The 27205-nt window shown below is 40.7% G+C and overlaps 2 protein-coding genes and 1 long non-coding RNA gene across 3 annotated transcripts; 1 reads left to right on the top strand and 2 right to left on the bottom strand.

Annotated features, from left to right (window-relative positions):
• Positions 1-182: 182 nt before the first annotated feature.
• On the top strand, positions 183-4449 carry klf9 (Kruppel like factor 9). The gene is made up of 2 exons (XM_086313958.1): positions 183-1056; positions 2391-4449. Exons 1-2 carry the CDS (start codon positions 648-650, stop codon positions 2669-2671), a joined length of 690 nt encoding a protein of 229 aa, XP_086170084.1. The 5' UTR covers positions 183-647; the 3' UTR covers positions 2672-4449.
• fam219ab (family with sequence similarity 219 member Ab) lies at positions 3937-13699 on the bottom strand. Its single transcript, XM_086313959.1, has 6 exons — positions 13437-13699; positions 12403-12502; positions 10627-10732; positions 9960-10040; positions 9818-9872; positions 3937-6560 (listed from the first exon to the last, which is right to left on the bottom strand). Exons 1-6 carry the CDS (start codon positions 13512-13514, stop codon positions 6402-6404), a joined length of 579 nt encoding a protein of 192 aa, XP_086170085.1. The 5' UTR covers positions 13515-13699; the 3' UTR covers positions 3937-6401.
• Positions 13700-21662: 7963 nt separating this feature from the next.
• On the bottom strand, positions 21663-27044 carry LOC147317212 (uncharacterized). The gene is made up of 3 exons (XR_015131813.1): positions 26876-27044; positions 26607-26665; positions 21663-21743 (listed from the first exon to the last, which is right to left on the bottom strand). It is a non-coding gene; the product is annotated as an uncharacterized LOC147317212 (long non-coding RNA).
• Between the last annotated feature and the right edge of the window lie 161 nt (positions 27045-27205).

Genomic DNA, 27205 nt, shown 5'->3' on the forward strand with positions numbered 1-27205 from the left:
TTTTTACACTCTAACAACCATATTTACCATTTTCCTTAAGTCCCTGAAGGTAACATGAGTGTGGTCTTGCCCTTTTCACCAATCCCAGTCTTGTGATTAGTCGAGGGTCTTTTCACTCACTTTAGTCAATAGGCAGTCCCCCAAAAACCGAGTCACGTTTCTTCTCATCCAATCACAGTCCAGTTTAATTATGACACAGTGGGATTCCGCGAAATTGTTTCTTGGAGTTGAACTAAAGTGCTGCTCTCTGTAAAATAGGACAAGTTGACCCGTGTGTGTCTGCGCACAGGGACGTGGACACAATAGCGCCGTGGGCAAACGCTGTGATTTTGATTCGTCCGTTAGAATTAAAAGGATCTGGAGGAAGAAAGAGAAAGGAGGTTAGAGAAAGGAGGAACCGGGGAACATTTTCAAAGCGCTATCTTTCCTGAGCGGGGCGTTTATTTATCCTCCGCGCAACCCCGACAAGAAAAGCGCAGTCTGCGCGGAGTGGTCACATTGAAGACGACACGTGTGGATGATTAACCGCATGTTTCCTGGGAGGACTGCGGACTGATTACTGTATCCGCGTTGTCGGATAGTTTTTCCTCGCCTCTCAAGATCTATTGTTTTGCTTCTGTCCTCCCGGCTCTGCTTCAGGGATCGTGATGTCGTCGGAAGTCGACGTCTCTGCAGACCGCGTCCCCAGCCGACCACCGCCGGGGCGGATGGAGGACGTACTGAAAGAGAGCCAGGAGAACAGGACTTTACTGATGGTGGCGAGGATTTTGCTGGACTTGAACAAATGCAGCCCCAACGCTGTCAGCGCCGGAGAAAACAGATGTCTCGGGGGCAGCGAGGCCGGCGCGCAAGAGAAAGCGGAGCGGGGGAGTCGCCTGAGCTGCGGGGACAGCCGCGGCTCTCCGGCCAGCCAAGCCAAACATCCCCGGAACACGAAGGCGGCGGCGGCGGGGAGACTGCCGTGCTCCGAGAAGAGACACTGCTGCCCTTTTGCTGGCTGCGGGAAGATGTACGGCAAGTCGTCCCACCTTAAAGCCCATCTTCGGGTCCATACCGGTAAGTAAAGTGAGAGGGGATGGGGTGCTTGCTGGGTGCTTAGGCGACACGATACCAACAGCTCTGCGTCACTTCGACCCTTTTTCGTATTTTTCTTATTTATGACGTAAGACTTTTAACCGAGAAAGTAAGAGTAAAACGTGACGGACAAGAGTCCAGACCTGTGTCTCGTGTTGTGAGACTTTTAGGGGCGTGACCACGTGTTTCTGCAAAACCACATTATAGGAAAGGTGGTCTCATGATCGCCTACTTGTGGGAGGCTGGCAGAGAGGTGGAGAGGCAAGGGGGAGGAAATCTTTGTTTTAACGTCCTGTGGACACGCGGCCAGAGTGCGATCTTGGGTAAACACCACGTGCGGACGCCCATATTTGCGAAGCTTTATTGTTGAGATGTAATAAATGACGCCGGAGCTTGGGGCATCATGAGACCCAATAACGCCTCTAATGATTTTAGCTTTGTGTTCCTGCCACCACTCTTCATCATACAGCACTGGCAGTCGGAGTAACAGTGGAAGAACATCTGCCGACACATTAAATAGGTCGTGATTCACACGCGGGTCACTGCGACACTGTTGTCCCCACGTGTTCTTGTCCGGAGGTAACGCACACTGCGCCACCATTTCCTCATACGTCATCCACCTCCACTCCCCTCGCGTGGGCTTGTAAACAAGAGCTGACATGTGGTTCTGCTCAGCACGTGGAAGCGCTGTTGAGGGAGTAATGTGCCCTGTTTCACCTCAGGGCTATCTTGACTGACGGCTCCGATGTCAACATGTTATTGTTCTTAGCAGCAGTCTTTCAGCAGATCTTAGTTTCGCTCCAGACCGCAGCCTGTGTCTTATTTTCACCCCCCCCCCCTTCTCCTTGTCACACTTGATTAATCTCGCAAATGTGTGTCTGTGCTTTAATTTTGATTGTTTCCTCTTATCACAATAAGTTTTTTCATCCACTCTGATTGTTGCTATGCAGAATACAGCCTCCAAGTCCTCTGGGTTGTTTGTTGGTCTCTGTGTTTTTCATATTCTCATACTTGTGTGAATGCAAAGCAGGTGCCACAGGAGACTTTTTATAATCATTTTGATTTTTTTATGTTTTGTAAAATAAGTATTAAAAAAGTGAGTATTTGTTCACACACAGCAAACTCAAAGTAAGTCCTATAATAGATTTCACAAAAAAAGGTCGACTCTTAGTTTGTTTTCTTTTTAGAAGGAAAGAAAATGTGCAAATGTAACATGATGACATGATTGATTTTGTGGCGAGGAAGGAGTGGTTTGGGTTGGTTAATATGATTAGTTGTAAATGTACAAAAACAAAAACTGGGTGTGTTTCCCTCAGGTGAGCGCCCCTTTGAGTGTACCTGGGCAGGCTGCGGCAAGAAGTTCTCCCGATCGGACGAGCTCACCCGTCACTATCGCACGCACACAGGCGAAAAGCGCTTCAACTGTCCGATGTGTGACAAGTGCTTCATGAGGAGCGACCACCTGAAGAAACACGCCCGGCGACATCCAGGCTTTCATCCCAGCATGCTCCAGGGCTCCGGCGCGGCCAAGAGAAGGCGTTGCTCCGTGTCCGTGTCCTCCTCTGATTCTGGAGACCGAAGCCCCACCGGGGTGTGAGACACACCCACATACTGTACATGTGCACACAAAGGTACATACTGCACATACAGAGTGTGGCGCCTGTACCTTTTCTACAAATCCTGTCGAGCCAGACAACCAGCCAGACCACAATTCAGAGTTTACTACACATGTAAACGAAGTAAACATGACAAATCTGACTGTAATCACACTAGAACTTCTCCTCTCATTCCCTGAGGTGATTGTTATTTATTAAGGGTTATTTCAGGGAAGTTCAGTTCTTCTTCAACTTTATTGTCTGTTGTCAAAAAAATGTTCTTTTTTCTTGAAAGAATCTGCCGTCCAAGTGGAAACCATGTACCCATAAAGTGTTTGAAAAACACTGCATAAGTTCACTTTGCATCGCAGACTTCCCTTGCAAATGAAGAGAATGGGAAGAACGCAAGTCCTTATATTCCTAGCGCTTAAAGAAGTTCTGGAAATAGTCCTTTAATGAATATTGTTATTGCATACATAGACTTATGCACACTTGAACAGTTGCTTTTCAGCCAGGATAATGCAAATGCACAACACAGCAGTATTATCATGTAAATAGATCAAACTAACTTCAGATGGGTGATATACTAAGTCTAGTGTAGTTACATGTTATTAGAGAGTAATAAGAAAACTATACTATAGAGAAATATAGAGCCTGTTTATTTAATTTCACACATTTTGCCATGGACTTCAGGTATAATCAGGTGTGTTATGAGCTTGTAGGGATAAGCAGTGTGTTTCCTGTGTTGAAACACACACATTGCAATTAAATGCACCAATATACCTTTATAGTACCTTGTCGAGGCCATAATACACAAGCAAATCTCAGCATTTGTGTTGTTTCTTAGTAACGCTTGAAAACATAACAGGGTAAAACCTTTTAGACGATAACGTGGTAACATTTTTTCACTTACTGTTTAAACACTACTCGGTGTTCTGACCACAGTGATTTATGTTTAGTAAAAGTCCGTGCCTTTTGACGGTTTTGTGGCAGAGGGGAATTTCTACGTTTTTCAATACTACCTGAATTAACATCGTCAGATTCTTTGTGTTGCTGTTCACTAATACTTTAAAGCTCAACGACTGTCTTCAAATGCCAAGAGTGCCAGTTTTGTTTGGACTGCATTTTTTTTTTTTTAAATCAGGGAATAATGTGATGTGTGGACACATGACTTAAAATTACACCCCCTGGTGTTGACATGGAAGCACAACATTTCTCGTAGGATAGAGTCCTAATTATTATTATTATTATTATTATTGTTATTTTTATTCTTATTGTTTGTCCTTCCATTTGAGGAGTGCTTTCTTGATTAGTTCAACAAATTCCATCATGTAGCATGTTTGTATGTATTTTCTTTGGTACAGTGTATGTTTTATTTGTCTGGGGATCTTTTATAATATTACAAATGGAATGAGAGGTCTTATTAAGCCACTACAGGAGCCAGATGAATTATTATTGATGTCATTAGTTTTCTTTTGTACTTGTCATGCGATGCATTCAAATGTCCAAATAGAGTCTGTAGCTTGTAGAATACAAACTACATATATTTGTGAAGTGAAATGCTTATTTTATTTTATTTTTCTTCTTTTCTGGCATTATGATGACTGTGATTGGATGCTGGTGCCTTTCAGGTTGAAGCCCTTACTTCTGATGCTACTGTACTGTAATCAGGGACTGTCAATGCAGATCCCATGCTATCGCAATACACATACCTGTGTAATAATTGTTGCTCAAATGTTTTAACATTAAAATTATCCTTTTGGGTTTTTTTTTTCTTTTTAAGCATTCGCCTCTTTCTTCTTTTTCGCATCTCACACCCATAGTCACACTATGCAGCCATTATTATATATTACCATAATAATTTATGAATAATGTTATTATGGATAACCAAGCACATCAGACGCTGTTTCATTTGCATTTTGTTTATTTGTCGTTTTCATACACTGCACATAACATTGTTAAATACTGTAATGGAAGTGTTTACGTTACAAGAAAATCTTTTTTTTCTTTTTAAAAAAAGAAAAGAAAAGAAAAACACTTATCACTTGTGTCTAAATGTAAAAAGAAAAAAAAAAGTATAACTTCTTAGCAAATGCTCTTCAAATAAACTAATCAAGATGGAACACAGACATCTTTTAAGTTTTTTCTATACTTAAGGCATATAATTGCAAATCAACAGCTAATTTAGAGGAGAGAGGGTCGTAAATGAAGGGCATTAGTGCTCCAAGTCAACGATCCATGATGTTGCAATAAACGATTTTCATTCTGTTTGAAACAGAAATCGATGCTGTCTCACTTATTATTTTGGCATTGTAGGTCTTTATGCATGCATGTGTGTGTGTGTGTGTTGGGTCATCTTTCTAAGATGTATACCACGAAACAAATTCAACAAAGCCAGGTTATCTTTGTGTTAGTTGGCTTGACAAAACCTAAAATGCCACAACAGTGGCTGTCAGCTGCCTTTGTTAAGTCTGGCTTTCGTTTTTTGGCGATCAGTAGTATTTACCATGGTGATTTAGTCAGGTTAAAACAGAGCAACCTTTCTAACACTGAAATCTCTGACTTTAAGCTTAAGATAGCTCATTAATCTCACTTCGAAGTACACCTCCTCTGGTGTGTGACCCTGTGTTCACCTAATGATCTGTGGCACTGACACAGAAATGGGAAGGAGGGTGTCCGGTGATCATCAGGTTGCTTTGGCCTTGATAACGTGGGGATCAGAGCAAGAAACAATATGCAATCATCCCTTTCTACACAGTTCATTTTCACTGCTCTGCAGGAAACAGTACAATGATAAGGGCTCCCCAAAAAAGTAAAAAGCAAAATGTGCAAATTGAAAACAATGCAACAACAGTAGCGTGTGATTGCACAAATTAACTGTGGTGCAAAAAAGCTACTTGCTCATTATTTACCATTGGATTATTCAGTCAGATGCTCTTCATGCAGTTTGTTCCTCAACTATTCGATTTCATACATTGACTCCTAAACTCTGTGATGCCACATCTCTCTTTGCCAATTAGGCAAAGAGAGCAGAAGTATTGAAGGTGGTGTTAATGAGTGCAATGACCTGGTCTGTGCTACATATTAACCCCTTAAGGTACAACAACAATACAGTTTCCTCTGTTTGGAGAATCAGACTTCTACGACACAATCAAATATCTGAGCATCAGCACATTCAATTTTAATTATCCCTCAGGTTAAAAAAGTAAGCGTTTAAATAAAAAAAAACTAACAAACAAACTAGAAAATAAAAAATATATATATGCAACTCAGAATTCAGGTAAACAGAACAGCTGAGTCAGTTATGATAATGTTTCTTATTCTTCTGGGAAACTGAAATCACTTTAGAGCATCAAACAAACTTTTCTTTTTTGTCAGCTTTTATCAGTGTGTTATGTTAAATCATGTTGACCAGGAGAAGAGCTCTCAAACACAAGTGCAAGTCCTACCATAGGAGGAAACCACCACTTTACTAATCTTTTTATTACATATTGATTAATTTCAAATATGTTCATTCTCCTAGATTTTAAACCAAGGTTTCTATAAGGTAATTTGATTATTTGTTGTTGTCAATATCATCATAGCACTTACGATATTCTAACAAGGTCTCACTGTCGCCACTGTCATGGCGAAGTAAAGTCACAGCAGATAAAGACGGGAGGGCAGGGGAGCTCATGTTGTGTGGAAAAGAGCGGGGGGGGTGGGGGGGGGCAGAAGGCTGGAAAGGCAGAGTTACTGTATTTGACAGGTGGTAGAGGAGGTTGCCTGGCAGCACATGCAGGTAGGGTTGACTGATTTGGGTGGGATCAAATCCAGGTCCTCGTCGTCGGGGATTTCGTCAAGGCGGTAGCCATCTTTCAGCAGCTGAATGTTCAAATCTTGATTGATTTGCTGAAAAATGAGAGGACACAGAGAGAGGTCAGTGAGTTACAGCATCATTTACTAACCCTTGGGTTGCAGATCGCCGGGCTGCAGAGCTTTTTGCAAAAGCTGGAATGTGCAAAAAGTAATGAAGACCAAACATGTAACTTTATGTGCTGATTCCCTTCCTGTCACACAACGAATTACTAAAATCATGTGACTCTAGTGAAAAAATAGTGGTGGACAGGAGTTTACATCCACCCATCATGGGCGTGAAGGTCATGGTAAGAAAGAGTGACCTTTATCCTTTAGATCCAGATGTACAGCTGACTCCTGTCCTGTCGAGGTGGCTCTTCTATGTGGCTGTTTGGTTTGTCTAATGTAGAAGACTGAGAACTCCTCATTACACTGCATAGTATACACTACGTTGTTTAGTTTGTGTTTGGGAGAGTTGTCCTTGGGACAAACCATTATGATGATGATGATCCTAATTCGAGGAGGCCAATGTTCACATTTTGGACAGAGAAGACAGCTGGTTTGAAAGAGGATAAAAGATGGCCTCATCTATGTGCACTGTGAACGATCATCTTTGAACAGAGGGGGTGCCTTATGACACCAGCTGTCTGCCACCTACAATCCAGTTTTGAGATCTGTTCCCAGATGCCTTAACGCCCACTCACATCTTGCATCAGGTGATCTCAATGGTTCAAATGATAGGGTGAAGCAAGATCTCACAATCGTTGCACCCAAAACCTCTCCTGATAATGACCCACACCCTTTTCACATCTTGGCTCATGTGATGAGGCACATGATCAATAGTGGGCCAATGACCCTCTTAAGGGACAACTCCCACTCCCACTTCCACAAGCTCCTTAGAGTTCTTTTGGAGTCATTTACATTTCTGGTTTGCTGGCACAGATCCGGCTTTTAAGCATAGTCAAAAGATTTTCGAACAGACTGGGGTTGGGGCTTTGGGAATACCATTGCAGAAACTTAATGTTAACCTGCTTTTTCCACTCTAAATTCAGTTTTGATGCGTTTGGGATCATTGTCTTTTTGGAAAACCCAGTGTGTGTTTAATTTTCAACTGCATAGCTTTTGATTTGCAGTGAAGTTTAAGAAAATGGAAGTTGTTTTCCATTATTTCACTTCGTGCAATATACCAGTTTCTCTGACAGCAAAACAGCCCCGGAGCATGATGCTACCACCACCATGCTTGACAGCTGGTACAGTGTTCTTAGGTTTGAAAGCCTGAATCTACAATCTACAGTTCTTCTTAGATTTTCGCTGAGTTCTTTGGAAATCTGAGTATTGATCAGTCCAGTGACTGCTGTTAAACAAAACCTGTTTAGGATGGCAAACAGAAACTACCATTTGTAGTCAATATATGCTGTATTCCACCCTGGAAAAGTTTATAGAAATATATGGGCTCAAATTGTGGTCATAAATATTTTGTACTTGTAAATCAGTTTTGTATGTGTAAAAAGAATTTGTGTGTGCATAAAAAAGATTTGCATGTGGACATAGACAAAAAACACTTGTGAAACTCTGCACTCAGGTTTCAACTTACAAGTACGGATTTTGACCCTATTTTTCTTCCTTTCAGCTGATTGGTCAATGTCAGGTCAATCACAAATTTAACTATCGAATCAGAGAACAGATGGGTTTGGCTGTCGGAGGGGCACTTTTTTGAACTGCAGGTCCTTGAAGGGTAATACAGTTTGAATCTTTTTTACGCACACACAAATCCTAATTTACCAGTACAAAATATTTATGACCACAATTTGAGCCCATAAAAATACCATGACATGATGAGTAGATGCAAACATCTAGTAGTAGGCTCATCTAATCTGTGTTTTTATTTATTTATTTTGTTGAAGTAGCTGTTTAATGTTTGACAGTCTCAGACAGCTTATTGAGATAGTGTACTTCTTCGCTTTACTGCAGAAAATTAGGTGAGAGGATTAGTGCCACTCTCGTATGTATAAGAAAAACTTAACTCAAGTTAGCAGGCAGGTATTTTAATTTATCATAAAGGAGAGATATTTGTGAGAGCAGCTACAGGCTTAGCAGAAAGGTAACAAAATCTACACCTCAAAAGTTTAATAATTGGCATGTTTTATCTAGTTTGTATGATGTACTGAATGACCCAACCTTTAAAACCATTCTTATATGTGCTCAGGTTATCTAATTCCTCTGAGTGTCCACTGATTACCAGCAAAAGGTCCATTATTTCCTAAAATGTTTAAACATTTTAGGAGTTTCTTTGCAAAAAGCAGGAAAAGCGTGTGTTTGTGTTTTAATTGTTTTAATTTGGTCCTTAAAACACTCCTCAGGACATCATTTGTGCAAACTGCATGGTTGGGAACATACGAACATACGGAGGAAAGTAAAATTCCAAAGCACACAGGAGGACAGGTAGGGAAAAGAAAAGAGAAAAATAGATATGTTTATATAAATCACTGGTAAATCAAAATCTGATTGTACTAATGCAATAAAACATTAACATTAACAACAAACATTAGGACTGTCTATGCTCGTGATTTAGACTGGCTAAAAGTTCGAGTGGTAACCATGGCAAAGTGAGATTGGGCACTTTCACAGATGGCTGGAAGCATCATCACTTGGAGCGTGATAACTACTGTTCCTGCTGTGATTTTTTTAAATAACCAAAATAATTCCTTTGTTTGCACAAAAAGTGTGCAGTCATTTTATCTATATGCTGTTCTGCACTCTATCAACAATAAGCACAACAAACAACCTCTGTTCGGCCTGCAGTGGAAACAGTAACTGTATATGTACTTGTTACACCCAGGTTAGCTGGAACTAAGAGAGCAAATAACTGCTTTAAAGTATGTAACGTGCATTAGCTATTCATTTCTGACAGCATGTTGGAATTAGGATCTGACACTGTAAAACTCACCCTACAAAACCCACAAGCTTAGACTCGTCACAGACAGGTTATAAATATGAGGATGCGTCTGCGATTTGCACTTATAGTGGCAGCAGCGTTACAAACAAGATTTGCAGGAGCAGACATGCAGATATCACATTTCATTTGTATCCAGCTTTGTGTCTAATACACATTTGTCTGCAGATATATCTGCAGTGTAATCATGCGCTTGCAGGGAGTGTACATGCCCACAGAATTGCCATGGATAGTTTTAACACTGGCTTGTAAAACCCTAACACTTAGCCTCTTAATAATTATGGAAGATGGGGGGAAATATGAGAGTAAATACAAGGGGGTGGGATCCACTGATATTTGCTGAAGCACAAGCTCTTACCTCGGCTGAAGAGTATCCCGACGAGGAGTATCTAGACATGTCAAAGTCATCGTCACTGAAACAGAAAAACACAGGATACTATATTAATATCATTAATGTTTGCTTATGTGCTTCTCAGAAAGAAAGATGTTTGTGTGTCCACCTGTCTGTATCTAGGGCCACCAAAGGCTTCTCATCCGGGCTCTGGTCTAAAGACGAATAGCCTTTATTGGGAACTACCAACCTGCATTGAGGGGAAAAGAGAGAGAGTTGAGATCAGGCGCAGAGGAGGAAAAAACAGTTTCACAAGCTGTAAGAAGTGAGCAAAAACAGGACTGGCAGAGATGTTGAAATAAATGAAAAGTAGGCCTGGAGGCAGCGTCACAGCTGAATCACTGGAACAACAGAAGCGTGAAAGCAGTATAATGTCTAACTTCAGACATCTTACAAACCCTACATCAGTACGACTCTTTTTTTGTACAGCCTTAAAACACATTTTTGTTTCCACACATGGCACATTTAGAAAGAACAAAATAAGCTTAATTTCTACATTTGAAATACTGTCACACCTAAGCATCTTTATTTGTATTTTTCTGTGGCTTCACTTCAGGCTGGATCATTACAATTGTTACAGTACTCCTATACTTAAAGCTACTACAGTTACACAATTACACCACATGAATCTCTTTCAACACGTAAATTGCACTGTATGAGGTTTGCTGTGAGAAACTTCTAATTACTGAGATTTTGTTTATCAATAACAACCAGCCAACAGAAGTCTTTCTCATAATTTCTCAACTGACCCCACGATGAGACTGCTCGCATCTTACCGTGTTCTGGCCATGACATTGTTCTTCTTGGGCTGCTGGTTGACTGGACTACCTACAGCGTTGCCGTTCTTCAGCGAGCCCTTCCTAGCCAGCTCTCTCTGTTTCTCTGTGTAAGGAACACAGAAGCAGGCAAAGGCATAAAGGTTGAGCTTTGAACAATAAATGATCTGTATAAGAGTGACGGAATAAGTTTAACTAGTAAACTACAGTAAGGTAAAGTAATACTTGAGTTAAATGTTGCAAATATGCACAAATATGCACGCATGTTCATGTTTACTTTATTTAGGCACACTTATGAGAATCAGGTGTGATGACCTGATTTAGTTGAATTCTATATTAAGTCAATCTTTACTTTAAGAAGACTGAGATGGCATTTCTTACTTAAGAAGACAACGTTTTGGTAAGCTGTGCAGCAGAGTAACAGACGTGACTTCAGGGCAGATCAGTTTCTGCTCACTGGAGAGATTTGCTTCAATGATCAGCTGACCAAAGAGTGCTGATTGTTGCTGTGTGAGCTTAGAGAACTGTTAAATTTGTTTAACATATTACAATTCAAAGGCCTAGAAGTAAAACGTATTCAGAAACTTTGCATGTGACATCAAAAACTAGAACCTTCCCCTTTCGGCATCAGCTACTGCTGAACTAAAATCTAAAAACATTTGAATGTCAATGTATTTTCTTAACCACTTATAGGCTGGGGTTGTAGGCGAGGCTGATGCCTATCTCAGCTGACAACGAGAACAAGAGTACACCCCGGAGAGTTGCAAGCTCCTCACAGGGCTAATACAAAGAGACAAACAACTCTGCACACTAACAACTTCACCTACTGCCAATTTAGCTTCACCATTTGATCCATGCAGTCACTGGGAGAACCTGCAAACTCCACACAGAGAGGCCTGGCTCACCAGCATTTTTCAAACCTGACCCTTCTTGCTGTGAGGAATCTGCACCAAATACGTTTTGACATGACATATAGATGTAGATTGTATTTTTGTTTTGCTTGTTTCTTTATCTCAAGGTCACAAAAGCAAAGTGATGAATTTAACAAACATGCACACCTAATGAAATCAACATAGCTGCCAAGGTAGTTTTTATAACAATGTTTAATTGGACGCAGGACCAAGAAACGGCGAGAGAGAGAAGATAGTGGTAACGTATACATAACTGTAGCTGTACAGCCTAAAAAAAGAGCGTTGACTAACAGAGTAGCTCACTAATTCTTAGATATTATTGACTCTGAGTAAACATACAGTAGCAAACAGTAAAAATAAAAAACATTAAAAACTATGTGCTCCTGCTCGCCACTGGACTCTGTCCAAGGTGCTGAAATGAATCTTTAAGAACTGTGGCTTTCTATAAAGACGGCATGAGAGGGGCCAGAGAGGCTGTTATTCCCTGCCTTGAAGACAATCACATTGGGTTTTGGGAACATGCAATTGGCCTTTTGTTAAAAATAATAGACTAAAAGATTAGCGGACAGATTCTAAACATAATCAGCAGATTCGTGAATAAAGACAATAATCTGTAGCTGCGGCCCTATTACAGTAGTAACCGCATTAGTTTTTACTTAGCAAGGCATCAAGAATAATCATAGAGGCCAATGTGCCATTAATTAAAATGCCTCAGCACAGCTATACAGTATCTATGCTGGTTCCTTTACGATCTGTGTCTACAGACTACGCACCATTTTGTGTTTGACAGTCAATCAAACAACACTCCAACAACCACAGATGGACAGACAGACATTTAGCCTGCAGTTAAAACTGTATCTCTCACCTATTTTCATCTGCAAAGGTGAAGGCTTGTAGTTTATAGTGACAGGCTCCCCCTCTCTGGTGTCTGAGTCAGCCTCTGAAGCTGTGGACGAGGCAGGGTCCTGGACACAAGGAAGTGCAGAGATGTGTTTTACTGAGGCAGCGATGAATAATGAATGTCGTTTTGTAATGCAGAGTAATACCCACCATAGCTAAGCAACGGGAATAAATGGTAATAAACACAGATCTGTGATTTGTGCCAGCAGTCTTAAAATAAATGTGCATCTTACAACTAGAGAGCAAAGGCAAGAGGGATGAAAGGCTTTATAAACAACAACAAATGAGGAACGGTGGGGACTTCTGGTGTGGGGGCACCTGGAGACAGCAGGTCAGGTTGCTTTAGTCTAGTCTGGTTCCCCAGCGGCCCCGGCGGCGGGCAGCAGAGGCCGCCCTGCAAGCTGCAGTAACCCCGGGCCCCGCTACAGGCCACGGAGCGCTCCGTTAAACCGTTTACACTGAGATTTGTATGTAAAGGCGAACCTTTAATGACACGTACAAACATATACAAGCGATAAGGAGCCCCCTGCTAATCCCGTCAAAGTGACGCAAGTGGCGTCGATACCAGAGTAACTTGCTGCATGGATGCTGAGGATGCAGCAGCAGCAGTGCTGGGATGGGATGCTTGTTTTCGCCAGACATGACGGATGCTGCGCAGCAGACCGGACGCTGTTTGCGTTATGCCGAGCGACAAAAACAAACAAACAAACAAACAAACAAACAAAACACAACAAAGCTTGTTTGTGAGCAAAATCCACGTCCCCTCGTGTATTCCGCCGTCGTTTATTCGATTTCACTCCGTGGAAGCAGCCGGGAAACTTGATGGAGAACGTTCTAATGGCATTACACATGGCAGGTGATGCGATTGTCGGGGTCTCAGTCTATGAATGGCAAGGCCTCAAACACTACACAAGTATGCGCGGTTGTAATGCCATTTTTAATTAAACAAGGCAAACAGATCAAGCGCCGCCGGTCATTTCCAGACTGTTCTAGACTTACCAGCGGCTGCATCTCAGCCTGCATCTCCGCCTCCTGTACAGCACTCGGCACTTGAAATCTGTCTATTTCTTCCATCATTTTGGCAACGCGCCTCTTCCCTCCCTTCTCCTCCAAAGTGAACGATGGTAGCGGATCCTTTCGACGAGTTATCGCCGAGATCGTAAGTGATCTCCGATTTCTAATAATATTTGTAGTTTTCCGGTGGAGAACTACATCCCAGCAGGCAGTATGTCGGCGATGGTGTGACCAGTTGGATGACGGTGACTCCACCACCCACTTCCGGGTCTGGCATCCCAAAATAGGGTACGGGGACCCAAGAGGGCCTTCCAAAGAGTATGGTCCCCAACAAAGTGTGCAGTTGGAGGATTATGTGAATGACTCGTTACACAGTATATGAGTATTTCCCCTTTTCTTGTTATTCACTCGATATTTGCCATGTATAGACCTGCTCAGGCACAATCTCTAAAGAATTATTTAAGTTTAAATATTAGTACATTTGCTCTTTAATAACTTTAATAACTAATAAATTACTTTAATAATTCTTCTGAATCACTATTTCAGTATTAAAATATTCCAATTTTTCATTGAGTAAATTATTGGAGAACCTACATAAATGAACTAAAATGTATATTAAGAAATAATAAGCTGTCATTCCTGTTGGACAACATTTCCCACCCCATGCAGGAGACTCACAGCACAGAGCAGCTTCTTCAGTGGCAGGTTGCAGCACCCACGATGTGGGACAGAGAGATTTCACAGGGCTTTCCTTCCAGCTGCTGTCAGACTCTGCAGATGATCACACAGGTGCAGACAGACACACACGCACATCCCATACAGAATTGTAACTGTCTCCCTGATGTGCAGTATTACCAAGTGCAATTTTTTCCTACTATAACAGAGCATTTTATTCTATTTTGTACAGTATTTTATTCTATTGTATATAGTATTTATTAGTATTTAAATAGTATTAGTATTTACTCGTGTTTTATAGTATGTTATTCTGTTTTATCGTACCCTATTCTATTGTGTTTTTCTTAACTTTTACTGCTTTTAAACTTGTACTTTGTGCCGTGACCAAAACCAAAAAATTTCCTACGTGTGAGACTAATAAAGTCTTATCTTATCTTATTTTATCTTATAAAATTATAAAATAATGGAAGCACCAAGTGTCAGCTTGATGGTTTTGTCAATATAGAGAAAAATCAGTGGGAGGTTGTGTCCTATAAAAAACACTGTGTCCCAAATGCAGTGATTCAAAACTAGTAGCTCGCTGCTAAGTGTGATTTTTCATATACTAAAAAGCAAACATGTGGCAGAGCACTGCTTCATTTAAATGGAAGTGGAGTTGGATGGCACTATGAACGGTAAAGAGGTTATCATGCAAGAGGAAAACAAAATCAGAAAGTTATAATAGCTGCCTTGTTTTCCTAAATAAGGAGGCTTGTGTTCATTAACAGAAAAGCAATGATCAGGAGACAACTAGACACTGGTCTTTTGGAGTGTTTTGGATATGTTTCCCTTTCAAAGGTAAAGAAATTACTGGAGCTCTAAAAAACAAACAAGCAAACAAACAAACAAAAACTATGAACATATGGGGAAAAGTTCTTTGTCTTCGTAAAATACAAAAACAACTTTGATATAATGATGGAAAGAACTGTTCAGAGTGAACTCATGTCTTGCATGTCATTATTATTTACCCACTTGCTGAGCATGACATGTGCAGATATGAAAGGGAATTCTGTGTACTAAAAATTAGACAAAAGCATCACATTTCACTGGATGATGGATCAGTAATAAACATATCGATACAAGAAACAGTCAAAGCTACCAAAGAGCTTTTGATGTTTAAAAAGGTAAAATATGTTTTAAATGACTGCAGCAAACATCTGATTTCATTCTCACTGAGTTGCATTTCACTTACTGGGCACCAGTCTATAGCCAGTGGGACCACAAAATAAGTAAAAAGAAGCATGTCTGTACAAAGCAGATGGTTATCTCCAGTTACATCTGTAAGTGTTTAGACAAAGATTTTTTTCTTTGTGTAATTTTGTCTCTCTACAACACCACAGTGGATTTTAAATCAAATAATCAATGCATGATTAAAGTGCAGATTTTCTCATTTTTAAAAGGTATTCCATTGAGTGTTTAGGAATTACAGCAGATTAATACATAGTAAACATGATTGTTTGTGAGTCTCACTGCCTGCAGTTATGTCTACAGTAACGGAAAAGAATGTGCTATTGAAATAAGATCAGGTCATTGGGCTGGCTATTGTATCATATTTCTTTGCCTTGAGTAACTCTTGTGTTTGCAGTATGCTTTAGCTCATTATCTATTAACCCAACCCTGGTTTCTAAATCCTTTTTCTACTCATGTGAATGTCTCTTGATTGTAGATCTCACCTCCTTAGGAGTGTTTCTGACTTGGTTAGATGTTGCAAAGGGGTTTTTCTTAACCAAGCAAAGATTTCGCAAGGTCTGTGGTCTTTCAGACCTTTTGGTGTTGCTGAGTATTCCTTCTTTTGAGGACTGTAGCAGATTGTTTTTGCTGTCTCTCTTATAGATTTATTTGGTTTAGTCAGTCATGATGGCCTCTTTCACCTGCACTGACATCTTTTTGGAGTTGTTAAGAGTTCAAGTGAAAAGTTCAGTACTTGGGATCTACTCTGGATTTTTTATCTACTTACCTGGCCATAAACGTCTTGTCTGTAAATTGTTCCAAGTGCTTCTGAGCCTTTAATGCATAAAAGGGGCTTTTGTTCCTAAACACTTAATGCAATAATTTTGTTGAATCCCTGTACTTAAAGCTAAAAGTCTTCACTTCAAATATATATTGATTTAAAATCCTTGTGGCCATGTATGGAGGCAAAATTACAAAAACTGTACATTGTACATATAATTATGCAAATATCCAAGAAAACCTGACAGTTATATAATTTCACAAAACAAAAAGCAGTGAAATTTAACGAATCACAATTAATCCAGTACAATCTAAGGTATTCTGCTACTTCACTTAAGTACTTTTACTCCAGGCTTCTTGAAATACAAATATAATGAAATTTTAAAGTAGTCTGTAGAGGTAATAGACTTAATAAGTTATTACCTTAACAAATGATCTTGTTAGGGGCTGATACTTTTGATGCTTTAAATACGTTAATTAAAAAACACATATTAAACAGAATCCAAATGCAGAGCCTTTAGTGGGAAGTAATTTTTACATAGCTGCATATTTAATTTGTGGATTAAGGTCTCGTCTATGTGGAACTAACTACAGCTTGAAAATTTAAAACTGTTATTTTGGGTCTTTAAACTGCCAAACTTCTGTCCTTTACCTGTAAAAATCCCTGGCAACAATTCCTTTGCATAGTGTAAGTTGTTAAATTCATTACAAAAATAAATAAGCCTTGTATTTTTAATTAGCATTCTTCCTCTGTGCCTGGATGAGAACAAATAGAAAGAGCATCACGCAACTTTAAAAAGCCTTCGCTGAATGAAACAATCAAATCGCCTTCGTGGAGCCCATAAATTATACATTCTTAGGAAAATAATCTCTGGATAATGATGGCTTGCCAGCAGACCATGCCACTCGTTCTCAGTAAAAGTCACTGACACGTCTGACTGCATATTGTCCTTACCTGGAAATACCAGCAGAGAGCAGCAATAGTATGCTCTGCTGCACAGTAATAGAGAAGGATCGTTGCAGCAATCATCCACTGTACAGTCAAAAGGGGAAGGAAGCCCACATTAAAGGTTAAACCAGCAGGTGGCAGTCTATATCTACAGAAGACAGGGCCACAGGCTACATGGAGGATGAATGACAATGAGATGTGTGCAGGGTCAAGTGGGTTGTAGCATTTTATTCTGATAAATCCAAGCGTTTTGAGGTCCTTCCCAGCTAATCTGCTTATCTGTGTGGCTTTCTTAGTTTGAACAGTATAAGGTGCTATTAATTCCTGAGGCACAAAATGAAAAAGGTATAATTGAAAATTAATGAAAGGATAAAAAAATGTATATATATGATTCTTATTTTTCTTCTTGCTCTTCTGTTCCTCTTGAGCTCACACACACTCACCTCTGTTCCATTGTGTTTGCTGTTTCTTGCATACTGATGCTATGCCCATCAACACCATTATATGAGGTTGTTTCACGCTATAATTAGACCTCTTTTGACAGAGTAAACATTCCTATTGACTAAATTGAACTAAATTGCTACCATTTCAATGTCAGAGCCGCACAGTTGTCAAAGTCTATTTAATGGTTGTATGTCTCTGTGCATTTAATGGTGTTGAGTGACTTTATCAGGGTCCTGGCATGAAGTTCTGATTAGGTGTGATTCGGAGTTTGTCATGAATTATTCATGCACAAGAACAGTAATACAACACACATGCATACACATCCACACTCGCACTGCTCACTTTACGGCATGGATTCATACTTTCAGCCACCTGAAAGGCTTTATTTGAAGCCGCTAAATTAAATGATAGATTACATAAGATTCTGAGATCTGAAAGAAACTCCACAAAATTTTTGGCCATGCAGCATCCAAATTATAGATTAACATTTGATCCTTTGGCGATTGCTCTGCAGCACACCGAGAGACACGCATTTAGACGTAGCCACTAGCAATGACTCAGTGTGGCCTGATGTGGGTTATGCAACCCCTCCAGCAGTGCAGATGGAGTTGCAGATTACTGGTCCCTCATATATTTATTAGTAATCTCTCTGTCTCTGATATTTGCAGCTATCATTATATAACACCATGTTGAGTTCAGTGACCCTCTTCCTTCTCAGCTACAACTGGAAGATGGAGGGAATTTGCTGCTGTGTGATGCAGCATGGTGAGAGTGATGCAGAGTTCAGTGGCTATCTTCAATCTCAACTCGATGAACTCACAGTAAGCACCAAATCTGAGATTAATGAATCAGTGTAAGTATGACAGTCAGGAGATGGATGACTGGATGGACGATTAGTGAATGCCTTTGCTTATTGATAATAAGCATTGTCAGTTATAGTAGTGAATGCCTTCAATGGTCTTGAAGAGAAAATCACATTTAAAAACATCAGTGCAGTGGTTCAGACACTGTGAGTCAGACTGTGCTGACCTTCATCATCCAAGCAGCTCACTGTGGGGTAGATCGCTGGATCTTTTCTGGCCAGTTTGCCGAACTTTGGCATTTGTCTCGTTAGATGGGAAACAAATAAGGGAAAGCCTGCCAAAGAGACAGCGATAGAGAGGGAAACTGGCAGGCAGATAAATAGGAGTGAAGCAGATAAACACTGCACAGCTGACGAGCGGCTTCAAGTCATCAGCCCATCTGCCTCACATGTGCTATAAACCAATGTATTTACACATGTGCACACATGTAATCGCAGCTTTTGTCTCTCAAGCACGCACACGCTAATCTGACATTTAGTTAATATATAGAGAGATTTTTAATCTCTTCTCAGAAGATCTGACAAATGCATGACTCTTTTTAATCTTGTTAGTTCTTCGACTTTAAAGAGCCACAAAAACAAAAAAATCAGCAAAAATCAGTGTAAAAGCACCATGACTATAATTATTCCAGTAGAAATTCAGCATCCAGTTTTACATATGTAACAAAAAAGTACTCAGTATGGCATATAGGAAGAATGAACTACATTACTGATACAAAGGATCCTCTAACATCTTTAGTGTGTCTGTTTAATGCTGAAAATGGAAAAGGTGGACTGGCTCATGATTATTTTATATATAGTTGGCTTAATCGACAACAATTTAGCCTATTAAATTTCCTTATGCCCGTTTGTTGTTTCTTCAGTTTACGGTGGAGCAGAAGATTCTAAATATTGCACATAGCATGAGTACAGTATTTTGGTAAGGCAACGTAGTTTTTTTTCTGCTCGTGCCCTTTAGTGTGCTGAAGCCATACGGAGAAAAATAATGACCAAAATATAAGAAACACCATATAATGATGTTAACTGTCACTCAAAGAAAAATGTATCCATAGTAAGCACTCGCAAGTTCCCCAACCCCACGGCCGTTATAATGATGCTGGATTGTGGTTACAAGATAAGAATTACACACTTGTAGTTCACTAACAACAGGATGTGGGTCACTGCTGAGGTTAGTGTGTTCCACATTGATTACTTCAGTGCAGGAGGTTGAAGTCAATTGTTATTTTAATTCAAGCACTAATGTTTAAATAATTTGGAGGGAAAATGATGGTGATACACACTGAAAGGGCAGAGCAACACTGATTGCAGACCACATTAGTTAGAAACAAGAGTAAATGAGTTTATTGTTGATACAAAATAGACTGTCAAGATTGCATGGCATGGAGGACAATAGCATTAATCTGTAAGGCAGCAACAAATGATTAATTTCAAGATCAGCTATTCTTTTGAATGTTGTTTGAGTGATCATTTAGTTCATTACAAAAAAAGAAAAAGAAAAAAAGAAGCATATTCAGTACCAAAGATAACTTAATCTCATCGTGTGGCAAACATAAAACAAAGCTGCTTAGTTCACAATGATGCTGAATGATACTGCGATTGCTTTTTTGTCCATGTCTCATTTTCCTTAAGTACCTATCCAGCAGGGATTGCTGGAGCCTACCTCAGCTGTCATAGGGAATCTGGGTACACCCTGAACAGGTCACCAGTTTCACTTTCACACCTTTGGAAAATTTAGAATGAACCAAATGTTGGTGTATTTGGAAGCCAAGCAAAGCTGTGACACTCAGTTCAAGGGCAATCACATGAAATATAAAAATCTTCACATATAAGAAGCTGCATTATAATTTGAATTTATATGATTCAGAAATATTCCAGAATTTAGCCACTAATAATCAATCCAGCAAGTGTAACAGCATCAGCATTATCATTTGTACAAGTATCCTCTTTAAAGTAAGTAGAACACAAAAGACAAAATCATATATGTATTAAGTTAACCTGAGATCCTAAACTACAAAATGAAAGCATTAAAACACAGAGCCCTCTCAATAGTTGAAACAAAATCTATTGTGTGCATACATATATGCATATACGTTTTGTCATTTTGCCAGTCAGTCTGTTGGCTCTTATCTCTCTTCCATCCGCAACATAATCTTTATATCACACAGTTAACAGCTGGAGAACATCCACTACAATAAACACACTGCTCACTCCTGTTCTGTAAGTCGTGTCATTTCCGATGATGGCTGCTTATAAACATTTTGGAGAAACCCACAGAATGAAAGGGATGCACACCAGGACACGAGTAACGCATTTTACTGTTACATTTAATCCCGTGGGAGTTGGATCAGTGGAAGCAGAGACTTGTGTGTCAAACAGGGAGACTATCAAACAGGGCCCTCGAGCTTTCTTTTCTGTCAACAACACATCAAAGGATCCCCTTTCCTATCCTTCCCTTGCACTTCATCAATCCCCACCAAATATAAACCAAACTTTATCTCTGTCTGTCTTGACTGACACACATCCTCCAGCTACACCTTTCTTCTTTCTGCCTCGTTTGGGTTTTTAGTGTCTACCTGTCGTGTTTCTGCCGCTCTGTTGCTGGCATCATTAGTGTGCAGCTATGGGGAAAAAAATATCCCAGCTGCTGTTGCTTTTTCTCTTTACTACTAAAAATGTGATTTTATGTCTTCGTGCCTCTCGACCAACGTTGTCACCTCAGTTCCTCTCTCCCAGTTAACTTTGCTGTTCGTCCTCCACATCCGCTCTGTGGCTTCAGATGGAGGGTTGAAAAGGAACAGAGCAGAGGAGGAGATCATGGTGAATCTGTGCCGAGCAAAACCAAACTGACTGACAGATGGACAGTCCCCGCGATGCACAGCAGAGATAAGAGGATTGGGCCCGCTTGTTGTTGTTGGTCTTGCCACAACTCTTAATGCAGTTAGCTTACTCTGAGCTTCACTCACTGGCACAGTCAAGATGCAGAGATGTAAACAGTGATTTATGTAACACAAAAGGAGATACAGACGGAATGTAACGGCATGCATATATGATGTCCAGCTCCATTAGAGTTCATACCTATGGGTCTCGATTAGGCTGCAGTCAGCATATACTTCTGTTCATCCTTCTTCTGCTCCAGCTTTGCTGCAAAAGCAGGCACTTTCTCTTGGTGTGAAGGTACTTTGCAGGCCTTGTAGAGGATGACAAACAGGATGACGATGAGAAAGCCTACCACAGAGTTGCAAACAATGGCCACGATGCTCCATATAGACAGGCCATTTCTCAGTTCATGCTCCATGGTAGGTGGGACAGTGGTCTCCAAGATCCTGGTGGTCAGCCTGAGGTCTGTTAGATACCCCAGCTCCACAGATTATCCCTGAAAAGAAAGGAAATGCATAACATGAACACGGTCAATCCATATTTCATGCACTTTTGCCAGTACACACTCAAGCTGCGACACACTTGGCTGCAGTTAACCTGCCTATCATATGAGCATGCTGCTTCCATGAACGAGGTCAGCTCAGTACAGATTATTTCCTCTGACAACTTAGACTGTAGGCCAAGGTGCTTCATTCCTGCAGGTGTTATATATGGAACAACCTACATATGTATCAAACAGGCTTTTTTTTATGTTGAAAGTGTTATTTCAGTGTTAAATAAGGGATCTTACAGAATATTTTCATAAAGATACACAATGGAGTATTATTATTTCTTAGTGCTACTAATGTGAAGGAAAAGTGTCAGACAGATGCAGAGAAAAAGCATTGTAGGACCACTGTTAAATTTGAATAATCAGTGTGTAACAGGAGGGCATTACGGGACAAGAAACTCTCTTTGTGTGTCACAACATCCTTTTTTTATCAGTTTCCTTTATACTGGCAGAGAGCAAAGAGGTTATTAAGATGATAAAGAAGGTGCGGGTAAGCACTTTTTCTTGCTGAATTATTGTGGATGAGTTTTAGCATTGATGTGTTTTCAGGAGGAATATGTGGGAATATAGTTGCCAGTTTTGTGGCTGATATTAAATGGGTCACTGAGGTGTACTGGTGTGTGTGTGTGAGAGAGAGAGACTGACAGAGTGAAAGGGGGGGAAAGAGAAGCCAGTTCAAGCATGAGATGGAGGGTGTGAATATTTTCCCTCTCAGAGTTTAACAGATAAAAACTTGAGCTCATCTCCCCACTTCTATACCTCTCTCCCTTCCCTCTAATGCATTTCTAATGAGACCACATATTTCCTCTTCTCCCCAACTGAGGGCAATACCACAACAGTCCAAGCCTACTGTTGAGAACTCATTTCAAAGTTATCCTTCCCTTTATAGGCATTTTATGACCAAGCCAAATAAAGATGGATAGCTACAAGATACAGTAGATGACAGTGATATATTTGATCTTCTTTCCAACACACAAAGCTGGTTTCACTTTGCACCAGATGGGTCCCTCTCAGGATGCTGGTGGGGCTACTGTGGGGAAAATTATCCTCATAATGACTAACTGGGACAACTGTCAATAAAACTGCCTGCACAGTTTTTCAGGATATTTCCAAAACAACCCGAGGAAGTAGGGCTGTGCGATATGTCCCATATGTCTCATATCCCGATATAAGAATTCTATTGTCTGATAACGATATAAATCACAAAAATGTAACATTTTCTGTAAATTCTGTGAATCTCGGGCAGCTCGTCTTGCGGGAAGTGTTTCCAGCTGCGCGTCATGTACCTGGAGTCGAGTGTTTTAACCGATGCATGAAACTACACATTTTTAGACATAAGTTGTAACAGCCGCCGTTTTCTTTGTGAGCATTTAATACACGGCGTGCTGCGGGGAAAAGCCTGTTCTAACGTTTGAGTCTAAGGTTTATTTTTTTTAGCACCTGGCGGCTCTTTTTTTTACTTCTCATCCGTAAACAATCTACTCTTTCACGTGATTCAGTTTATTTTGAAAAGTCTCAACAGGATCTTGAGCTTTATTGTGAAAGGTTTATGTGGAACATAAACAAGCGGACACGCGATGGTGTTACCTAGTTGTTGCTAAACACAACGCATAAAAACAGGCGCTTGTCTGTCTGTAGTGTGGTTATATTAAATATAAGAGAAAGAGAGAACTTTAAGAAATTAATATAGCCACTACAGTGACCATAAAAACGATGAAAAAAAAAATTGCTGTAAACAGTTTATTTTGTGACACCATGAAACAAACGATAGCATAAAATGAAACAATAGACGTTTTTATATCGTCACCCGATATATATCGTTATATCGAACAGCCCTACGAGGAAGGGTTTCTTTTTTCCCACAACAGTCACACTAAGTGTGACTACTGGGTTTACATTTCCAATCAGAGCCAAAGCGAGGAATTTGTAGGTTATTAGATAGCAGTGGAATGTGACGGGGAAGAGTCTGCATGTGTCTACTAGAGAGGGGGGAAAATCAAATGAGTGTAAGCAATATATTAGATCAGAGCACTGCATGCTTATGTTAATTTCAGACAATCACTGGTGCATATAACAAGAGGAGTCATGTTGTTATTCATTATCACTAATATAACACATTTTCATAACTCATACTTCCCAGAGAAGGTAATTGTGGTCCACGTCTTACTAAATACAAGGGTAATTTGTTCTCATTAAAAAGATGAATACATTTTAATAGCAATGCTGGAAGAAAGCAAAGGCATTCAAAAATAAAAGAAATACATCTGAAAGTATTGACAGGCTGTGACCTTCGGGTCCTTAAATGACACTGCAATGCAAAGAGCCATCAGTAGGCTTTAGAAACACTTCTAAACAACACAAATTGTTGCTGCATCCTCACGTGAAAGTTGAAACTTTGACACATGAAAAGAAAAAACAATATAAACTAGGTTAAAATTTAGCTGACTTCTCTAGGTGCGAGCTCATTTTGGATTGACTGAGGCAAAGTGGAAAACTGTCCTCTGGTCGGCCAATCAAAACTTTAGAATTCTTGGAAAAAATACACATTGAGCTCCAGGCTGAATCACTCAGCTTACTTTCATCATACAGCTCAAAAGCCAGAGATTGTGAGACGATGAGGCTGCATTAGTGCACATGGTTTGGGTAACTTGGCCATCTGTAAGCCCCATTCACTTTTAAATACACAGCTTTTGGAGCAGCACATTTTGCCATTCAAGCTTTCTTGGGAAAGCATTGCTTATTTCAGCGAGACAGTCCCAAACCACATTCTGCATGTTGTACAGCAGGGGATGAGCTCTACTGCCCAAGAGTCTTGGTGCTAAGCTAGTGTTACAGAGTATAGCATGGTGGAAAAGGATGGAGAGAATCCCCACTAAGCTTTTGGGTTGGCATTTCTTTAGATTTTGTTTTGTATTAATTGCATGCTTTGGTGTTTTTTGTGTTTGATGTGAGGTGTGGGCCACACCCATGTGGGAGTGGAGATTCTACTCTAGTCCAGCTGCCAGCTATTTGGAGTTGAATACAGGGAGCAGCTGATTGGGGAGGATTGGAGCCCTTCTCTATAAAGGGGAGAGGAAACAGGAAGTAGGGGTTGTCGTTGTTTTTTTGTAGGACACTGGTGAAGCAGGGAAGCTTCGAAGATCCAGGATGAAGTGTGCACATTTTAATGGAAAAGATTTTTAACCTGGCCTGGTTTTGCTTTTAAAATAAACTGAGGATGTTGGAGGGAGGACTCATTCTTATTGGGATGTGAGTGGATGTGCTGGAAGGCAGGAAAACAAACACTGGACTGGAGACTCTCTGTGCCCCTGACAAGGAAACTGGACCAGTTTTGGGGAAGTTCCAGCTCCCAGGATGTGATGTGGAGACCCAGCCTCGAACGAAGTCAGGCCTGAATAGGTGGGGCGATCGTGGCTCAAAAGTTGGGAGTTCGCCTTGTAATCGGAAGGTTGCCGGTTCGAGCCCCGGCTTGGACAGTCTCGGTCGTTGTGTCCTTGGGCAAGACACCTCACCCGTTGCCTACTGGTGGTGGTCAGAGGGCCCGGTGGCGCCAGTGTCCGGCAGCCTCGCCTCTGTTAGTGTGCCCCAGGGTGGCTGTGGCTACAATGTAGCTTGCCATCACCAGTGTGTGAATGTGTGCGTGAATGGGTGGATGACTGGATATGTAAAGCGCTTTGGGGTCCTTAGGGACTAGTAAAGCGCTATATAAATACAGGCCATTTACCAAGGTGGGTGGCAAGCCTTTTTGAGGAAGCTGCAGGATTGATACGTTTTGGCTGCTTGTTCTTCCAAGTGACCACCTTTCCCCTGTTTGTAACCAGGCTAACAACCCTGACCGCGGTGGCTTTGGGCCTTGGATTCCTGGCCAGAGTTGTCTTGTTTTACCCGGAGAAAGAACAAATAAATCTTGTGTAACCCATTACAGTGTGCGTGTGGTGGTTCGTTACTGGTCAATATTAGAGCTACTACTTTCTTGTACGGAGGCCATTTTGGGCCTTACGTAACATTAGCCTTCCTATTTTTCCCCACCAGTCAAAGACTGAAAAAGTCTGAGGTTTTATCAAGGTAATATAGGTCAAATGAGGCACCTAACTGTTAAGCATTTGGTATCCAATATCAATCAAGAATGGGAAAACATTTGTCTTTCAAAATTGATGTCTTAGGCTCTCTGGTTCTTACAGAAGAGGTGATGCAACACACTGATAAACATGGCAATAAAAACTTTGAAATTCTTTTTTTTTTTTTTTTTTTTTTTTTTAAATGGACTCTGCGCTCCAGGCTGAAGAGGAAAAAGGACCATGGCCTACTCCGCCAGAGGCATATTTACCAATCCAGTGGGCCAGCTTGTTTAAAACACATATTGCATCATCAAATTCAAAACGACCACATGTTTTTCGGATAGCCTTAATATTTAGAATTTTTAAAATCTAATTTTATTTTAATATATTTTTAAAAAAAAATTAAATATAGAACTCGAGAAAACATAGATTTTAGGTTTAACATAAACGCGCACAATCAATATAAAGATAACTATAGTATGCAATGTCTCTGAGCTCAGTGACTCAGAAAAGAGTTAAGATTTAAGTCTGAAACCAGAGTAATTCAACAGTTCAATAGAGCCTCCAGGTTGTGTGTTCTCTGTGAATGGTGTCACATACAGGCCTTTTGCGGCAAAATGCAAATAATCTGATGCAAATGTATGAAAATATGGCATGCTTACAACATCAAACAAGAGGACAGTGTAGGCACGAACAAAAACAAACAGACACCACATGGAAAACAGAAGATTACTTATGCATAATGCATCACCTGGCTGCAGACTAGCCGAATGAGCGACCCCCCACCCTCGTATCCTGTGACTGAAGTTCCTAAAAAAAACCCAACAACAACAAAAACAAACAAAAAAAAACACTTAATACAGCAGCCTACTTGACACTCCAATCGGAAGCCTCGAGTCCACGCATTTGTTGTCTTGGTGCGCACCCCAAGAGCAAAACGGATTATAAGGAATGACTTCCAAATCTTCAGCAAGTTCACCGCGACGTTTCTTTAAAAAAAAAAAAAAAGGGAACTTTTACCCCGAAGTAGGTCACCAAACTGCGAGCCCGTGGGGCGTAGTTCAGCAGCAACCAGTGGGCCTGGTCACTAGCGGAGTTTCAGACTTGTAATCAAGTCGGTTAGTGACTGACTGCTGACAGGCGCAGGGCGACAGAGCGGAGATGCTTCTGTCATTGTGGCTGCTCATCATCCCCGCCTGCCCCTCCCCTTTCCTCCCCTCCCTCAGCCTGTTACTACAGACTATTTATAAAAACGCTCCTGGAACATCCCATCAAGGGCTTTCCCCCCGTCACAACGGTGAAGATCCAGTGTGTGCACAGTGCAAGAGGTTCAGCCTAAACATTCAGTGA

The sequence above is a fragment of the Aulonocara sp. 'chitande type north' Nkhata Bay genome, linkage group LG12 (assembly GCF_057382095.1).
Source record: "Aulonocara sp. 'chitande type north' Nkhata Bay isolate Kocher_YH1m ecotype deep benthic linkage group LG12, A_spYH_male_GT1.1, whole genome shotgun sequence".
NCBI lineage: Eukaryota > Metazoa > Chordata > Actinopteri > Cichliformes > Cichlidae > Aulonocara > Aulonocara sp. 'chitande type north' Nkhata Bay.